The sequence below is a fragment of the Alosa sapidissima genome, chromosome 13, assembly GCF_018492685.1.
Source record: "Alosa sapidissima isolate fAloSap1 chromosome 13, fAloSap1.pri, whole genome shotgun sequence".
NCBI lineage: Eukaryota > Metazoa > Chordata > Actinopteri > Clupeiformes > Clupeidae > Alosa > Alosa sapidissima.
The window spans coordinates 22,718,748-22,726,247 of NC_055969.1; the positions used below are offsets into that span (position 1 = coordinate 22,718,748).

Consider the following 7,500-nt stretch of genomic DNA (forward strand, 5'->3'; position numbering starts at 1 on the left):
ACACACATACGCCCACACACACATATACGCCCACCCACACACACACACACCCACACACACACACACACACACACACACACACATACACACATACACCTTACGCAGAGAAAAAGGGCATAGTAGGACCCATAGAGGAAGGGTATTATCAGCAGGTATACACACATATACACACTCAGACACACACACACACACACACACACACACACACACACACACACACACACACACACACACAAAGCAACCTGAATGCCTGCTCAGGAAAAGAGACTGACAAATGGCCAGCCAGCAGAAACTGGACAATAGAGTGAAATGTGTTATTTGCATAAATATTTTTAAATATGAACTCTCTCCCTCTGTGTGTGTGTGTGTTTGTGTGTGTGTGCGCATGTGTGTATGTGTGTGCAGATTGATGTCAGTGGAAGAGGAGCTGAAAAAGGACCATTCTGACATGCAAGCAGTGATTGATTCCAAACAGAAGATTATTGACGCACAGGTGAGTGTGTGTGTGTGTGTGTGTGTGCGTACGTGCATGCATGGGCGTGTAGGTGCGGGCGTACATGTGTGTGCACATTTATTGTCACGAGAGATGAGTTATGCAAATATGCAGGGTGTTGTATGCAGACCTGTGAAAGTAAACAACACACACACACACACACACACACACACACACAGAGAGAGTGAGATGACAGTGGAATCATAAATAAATCTGTACCTACTAAATCACCCTGTTCCACCTTCCCTCTTTCTCACTTTCTCCCTGTCTTTCTCCCTTTTCTCTTTTTCTCCATGCTTTCTCTCTTCCCCCATCTCCCTCTCCATGTGTGTGTGTGTGTGTGTGCAGGAGAAGAGGATAGCGTCTCTGGACGCGGCTAACGCGCGGCTCATGAGCGCCCTCACGCAGCTGAAGGAGCGCTACAGCATGCAGACCCGCAATGGCATCAGCCCCACCAACCCCACCAAGCTACAGATCACCGAGAACGGAGAGTTCAGAAACAGCTCCAACTGTTAACCTGCTCACACACACACACACACACACACACACACACACACACACACACACTAACCCCACCATACTATAGATCACAGAGAACGGAGAATTCAGAAATAGCTCAAACGGCACACACAACACACACACCCTCACATACATACACTTAAATAAGTGCATGATCAAAACGTCATCAGTCTCACGAACTCTAAAAACTACAGATTACTGACACAGGAGGATGTAGGAATAGCACACAACAGTACACAAACACACACCACCACCACCAACAACAATAACAACAGCAGCAACTACAGCAGCAACAACCTAAAACTGCAGTTTGATTGAAAAGGGATAGTTCAAGTACAGCTTCAGAAGATCGCAGTCAAAACACATGCAGAAATCAAATACACACACACACACACACACACAGAACTTCGTGTAGATATCCACTTTTGCCAGGTGTCAGTGGACAACACTCAGACAATCTGATTGGACAGACTGCATTGGACAGACCCCATTGGACGGACATTACTGGGTGGACCGTATTGGACAGACTGCATCGTCATGTTTTGCTCGGATTCAAGAGGAGGAGCATTCGCATAGACATGCTGCTGTCACCTGGGACTGAACCACTATACAGCATAACCATAACCACACACACACACACACACACACACACACACACACACACGACACATCTGGCCGCAAACATTTTCCCTCTTCCTTCTCCTCTTTTCTCTCTTTCCCTCTATCTGTCTGTGCAATCGCTCCAAGCTCATTTGACTCTAGCGGACTCTCCTTCCGACTAAAAACAAGACGGTCATCACGTGCAATGATTCTATTTGTCCGTTTAGAGTCCAAACTGATTTGGGCTTCATTAACCAAATAGGACTTCTGACCTCTGCTAGTCTCTGGCCCAGGCCCCAAGGCAAGCCCCTTACCAATGCGACCTCCCCTTGACTCCTTGTGTGCTTTCGAGTGCACTTCTGTGTGTCTGCCTTCATAGTCTCCTCAAGTCCTCCAACTTTGTGCACTTTGCGAAAAGCTCTTCAGTATGAGAAGCCTTAAAATGAATGGATCGTCCCTCCTCAACTTTTACTTCAATCAGCAAAAAACTATTTTTTAACATAAATATACAGAAATTATATTATTATACACTACATAATTTATCCCGGAAAATAAATTACATCTGAGATATACAGCATAGTTATATATAAAATATATTACAGAATCTACAAAGCTGGTAAATGTATTGGACTGTATGCATTTGAAATCAGTCTCTTCCCAGGAAAAGAGCAGAAATGTACTTTGTGATGTTTGATGTTCACCCTGTCTGGGTGTTTCTATTTTATTTTGACTTTTAATTGTTATTTTTAATTATTTTCCTGATGGTCAAGTCCCAGGTCACTGCTTCATGTGCACTTAATGCTAGGACACTAGGTCCTGTGGCCTCAGGAGTGCACACTTCAGAATGAGTGCTCTTACTTGGGGGAAGGTGTAGTTTGAGCGTTCTTTGGGTCAATTTGTCTGTTATGTATGTATGTATGTATGTATGTATGTATGTATTGTTGTTTTAATTTACTTTTTAATTAATATCTCTCACCCCTTGTTTCTACTCCTGAATGTGGTCTTGTTTGCCTATGAGAGAGAGAGAGAGAACTAATAAAATAAATAATCATCTAACAAGCATTGTGGCAGTATGGCCCCCTAGGGGATGGGAGGGTGAATGTCGCTACAGCACACGCCCGTAGTGGTCTGCTGTGAAGCTCCCCCTGCCCTGGTCCCAATGCAGACTCTAAAGCCCACCAAGGACCCTAGAGATAGATTGCTATCTCAAGTTGAAAACCCATCACTCCTTCCACACTCTTTCTGTTCTTTTCTTCTCCTCCTCCTTTACCTTGCCTTCACCCCTCTCTCATTTTCTTAAAGACTGTGGATGCTCAGCCTTCAATGTACCCAACACTGATGTGAGTTTGCCACATTGGATGTCCAGAAGTCCACTCAAAACCCAAACGCTGACGTGGTTTTGCCAAGTTGCCCCCATCCCTGCCTCCTGTGTTCTCACGTGTCCGCAAGACATTTCAGCATTTTTACTTTGTATATTTTTGTATTGTATTTTTTTTTTATTATTATTGTTAATACGTACAAAACAATCAGCCAGACAGAGAACCAGTGGACAAGTGCATGCCTGTTGGTCAGCTTGCAGTGAGCAGCTGACCGCACTGTTGCCATTTGAATTCCCCTGTTGCCAGTGAGGACAGTGTGTGTGTGTGTGTATCAGGAGAGTTTTTGCAGAGGCAGACCTGTAAACATGTGTGTGTGTGTGTGTGTGTGTGTCATCAGGAGAGTTTTTGCAGAGGCAGACCTGTAAACATGTGTGTGTGTGTGTGTGTTTATTTCAGTGCAAAGGGGTTCTGAGTACATGTGTAAATATGAATAAATATGTCTGTGCTATTTCCTTTGTAGTAGCCGACACTGGAAGGGTTGGCCCGCATTCTTAGCTAGATGCTCGGCCAGAGCGGTCCAGCCCAGCGCGGCTCCTGAGTCCAGCCCAGCGCGGCTCCTGAGTCCAGCCCAGTCCTCTTTTGGGTGTCCACTGGGTCAGGCCAGGGGGCTGCAGCAGTCCGCAGGCGACTGGGTTCTGATGGTTCTGTTTGTAAATGTACTCCAACACTGAGTGCCACTGTAGCCGAGACCGACCCAGGTGGCTGGACCCAGTCCGGTTTGGAGTCGGTTTCGATTTCTCTGGGGGCACTTTTAATGTAAATAGCCCTGTTTTTGTTTGTTTATTTTTGCCTTTTTTGTATATCTTTGACTTTAGTGCTGGTGGTGTAGGACACTCAAACCCAGTAAACATCTGTTGTTGTTTTGTTTTGTTTGATTGTTTTCCTGCCACTGTTGGATACAACATTCAGTTTTCTCTTGGAGCAGCCGAGCCTGACTCGGACAGACACAGAGTAAGACAGGGCAACGAGGGTGGAGAGTGGCCAGTCATGCAGTGAACTCGACATGAGATGATGTCAGCCGATAAACAGAAGCACAAAGCCTCGTTAAGGCTCTCCGACTGCCTCGTTAACCTCGTTAAGATCAAATGAAATCAGGTCTTGGATAAAACAATCAAACTTCGGGAAAAGATCTGGCTCAGATACACAGAGAGCAGAACATGAATGTTTCAGACTCACAGAGAGACGACTGAATGTGTCGTGTGAGAAGGAGAGGAGTCATGATTCTTTTATTATTATTATTATTATTATTATTATTATTATTATTTTTGTTCCAAAGCAGCCCTCCACCCTTTCTCTTGTAGTCTGGTCACACACTTTGATGGTTCTGTCCATTCCCAAGACTGTTGAAGAACGTGCTGATCTAGTAAACTCCATTTGGTCTGAGACCAGGTGGAAAAACAAACAAGGCCGAGAACAGCAGCATCAACACCCTGATATGGCCACACGTCTGAGACTGTAGAATGCCTGTGGAGCGCTGTGGTTGAATGTTACCTTTTGGTTCAGCTTTTTCTGATGGACATGATGAATGAGATGTGATTGTAAGCATGCGTCTCTTGAGGCTTCTTTAAAGAACGTTAGCCAAGGGCCTAAGGAACGTCGGTGGTGGAAACCCCCCCTTCCCCCGTTGACTCGTGTTGAGGCGTTCGTAGTCACCGGCTGCTCATCTTTCCAAAAACAATTCTGTTTGCACACCATGCCTTCATACGGTAATGTCACAGACTGAGAATCTAAATATATATAATAATAATTATTAAAAAGTGAGAAAATATTCATATACTGTATCTCCATGGTAATACAGACTATCCTCTACTGCAGATATAAAAGGTTAGCTTTGTCAAAAGTATGAATCTATGAATAAAGTAACAGATGTTCTATGTTTTATAATCCTTGTAGAAAATACTTTTGTATGTCTGTGGACAGTAATGTATTGGGTGGATTCCACTTCACTGGAGGATCATGACTTGCTTATTAAACAATAATGTACAGATGAGTTTGTGTCTGACAAGAAATGTGGCTGTGCAATTTATGTACATTTGCAACTAGAATGATTAAAGTTTTATTTAGCTATTTTACATTCCAGCCTCTTCTCTCTTTTCTCCGGTGTGTGTATGAGTGTGATCGTGGGATCGTGTGTGTGTGATCGTGGGAATCAGAAGTGAACTCTTCCTAAGCTTTTGTCACCATCAGAAAAATGACAGAATAAAAGAGTTAAACAAAAAAAACAAATGACAGATGAAGAAGACGCATAGACAGAAACAAATGACAGATGAAGAAGACGCATAGACAGAAACAAATGACAGATGAAGAAGACGCATAGACAGGAACAAATGACAGATGAAGAAGACATAGAAAGAAAAAGAAATGGAGAGAGTGAAATAAGAGAAGAGAGAAACACTGGACATGCCTCTTCATCAGGCAGGGCATGTTTTGGATTGTGGTATCCAAATAAAACTACAGAAACACACACACACACACACACACACACACTTGTTGATAGTGATTTTGTAATATACTGTTTATTAAGTCCCATCCCAGCCAAGTTGAAGTAGTGGGATTAATACCTGATGGGGTCTAAGACTCAAATGCCACTGATATGGTTCCCTCACAAACACCTTCTTATGGAGACCCTTGGGTCGCTCTTTTCAGACAGACCTCTGACCAAGTTCTGAGGCTGAACCATTCCAGAGTGGACTGCAGTCTGCCACCATGCTGGAGTGTATTTCTACCAAGAACCGGGAGAACTGTTCCGCTGTATCTATTATGTCAGAGCAGAATCACGGCAGAGCTCTTTGCCCAGGCCTACCGTGTGTGTGTGTGTGTGTGAGAGAGTGAGAGACGTGCTAGCTTTCAAGTGAAAATAAAAAAGTTAAAATCTCACAAAATAAACTTAATTTCAACAGAATATAAAGAGAACTCTAGAATATATATGATAAATAGAATAAGTAAACGCGTAGTGTTCTCCAGAGGAGACAGTCAGTCACCAGGCTGTGAGGTCAAAGTAGCTGCAGACCAGAAGTCAAAGGATCATGGGAAATAATGCCAACTCTCTTACTCAGGCTTTGATTGGTTGAGCCAGGAGGAGTGGGGTTTGGCCCTGCCTATGATTGGTTCACACACACACACACACACATCACTCAAGTGTCTATGTGCAGGAAATACTAAGAGGAGGGCAGTGCAAATAAGGCTCCGTGTCACACACACACACACACACACAGAGCGAGCTGTGATAGAGCTGTGTGACAGAGAGGGAAAATAAGTGTGTGTATGTGCGTGTGTGTGTGAATAATGTGGTGAGTTTAAGCTCCATAGATTTCCCTGAAAATAGAGCCATTTTGATTGCACTTGTGCATACACACATACAGACATTCCCCCTGTACAACTGTACATTTTCTTCGACTGAGGTTGTGGAGGGAGAGTTTTTTTTTACAAACCAAAAGCAAGCTCTCACCCCCTCCTCCACCCTCTTTAAAATCACACACACACACACACACACACACACACACACACACACACACACACACACACACACACACACACATACTTCCTATCAGATACGTAAAGCAAACAGGTCTATAAGAGTTTCACTCTTGCTCCACCAGTCACTTGGGTTTGCCTGTGTGTGTGTGTGTGTGTGTGTGTGTGTGCACTCAGTGCTCCGTGTTCCCTTTCGCTGTCGGCCGCAGTGTCTGGTGCAGCCGGTAGTCATGGCTACGGCGTGCAGGCGCCGGTGAGTTGGTCTGGGCGGTGGGGTTGATGGAAGGGGCGTGGTTACGTTTGGGTGGGCGTGGCTTCTCGTCTTGGCTCTGCCCCTGGAGGGCGGACTCACACTGCTCGAGCAGCGACAGCACCTGCTCCCGCAGGGGGAGGGACTTAAAGCGCCGGCCCGCCAGGTAGAAGAAGGCCTCCACAAACGCCTGCAGAGTCATCCCTATAGAGAGAGAGAGTGAGAGAGAGAGAGGTAGGGAGAGAGAGGGGTGGAGAGAGGGAGAGAGCAAGAAAGAGAGTGAGAGAGAAAGTGAGAGTGAGAGAAAGAGAGAGCAAGGGGTAGAGAGAGAGAGGGGAGGGAGAGAGAAAGATAGAGGGTGAGGGGTAGAGAGAGAGAGGGAGGGAGAGAGAGAGGGGGGTGGAGAACAAGAAAGATAGTGAGAGAAAGTGAGAGAGAGAGAGAGAGAGAGAGAGAGAGAGAGGGGGGTGGAGAACAAGAAAGACAGTGAGAGAAAGTGAGAGAGAGAGAGAGAGAGAGAGAGGGGTGGAGAACAAGAAAGATAGTGAGAGAAAGTGAGAGAGAGAGAGAGAGAGAGAGAGAGAGAGAGAGTGATTGATTATCCCAGAGCACTCAAAAACACATTTATATGTCAACCAGACAGGTGAGTTTAGAAAAACAAAGACAACACCATCCACCTGTGCAATCTGGTCTTGTGAGAGCACTCACTTCAACTCCTTTAAGGTGGTTTCTGATTGCACATGCACTGACTCCTTTAAGGTGGTTTCTGATTGCACATGCACTGA

At 45.0% G+C, this 7,500-nt stretch overlaps 2 protein-coding genes across 3 annotated transcripts in view; one reads left to right on the forward strand and one right to left on the reverse strand.

Annotated features, from left to right (window-relative positions):
• LOC121680539 (disabled homolog 2-interacting protein-like) overlaps window positions 1-5,063 on the forward strand; it is a 250,121-nt gene extending 245,058 nt beyond the window's left edge. Inside the window, 2 exon segments of the mRNA XM_042059939.1 lie at window positions 406-493; window positions 842-5,063. Coding sequence (XP_041915873.1) covers window positions 406-493; window positions 842-1,009 — 256 coding nt within the window. The 3' untranslated portion in view covers window positions 1,010-5,063.
• The window catches only part of ttll11 (tubulin tyrosine ligase-like family, member 11), a 43,801-nt gene that overhangs the window by 2,199 nt on the left and 34,102 nt on the right, over window positions 1-7,500 (reverse strand). The window contains exon 9 of one of the 2 annotated variants that reach the window (XM_042058881.1): window positions 6,632-6,919. In XM_042058881.1, coding sequence (XP_041914815.1) covers window positions 6,639-6,919 — 281 coding nt within the window. In that variant the 3' untranslated portion in view covers window positions 6,632-6,638. Of the gene's footprint in view, window positions 1-5,488; window positions 6,920-7,500 lie in introns of those variants that run through there. The other variant, XM_042058880.1, reaches the window with a different exon arrangement.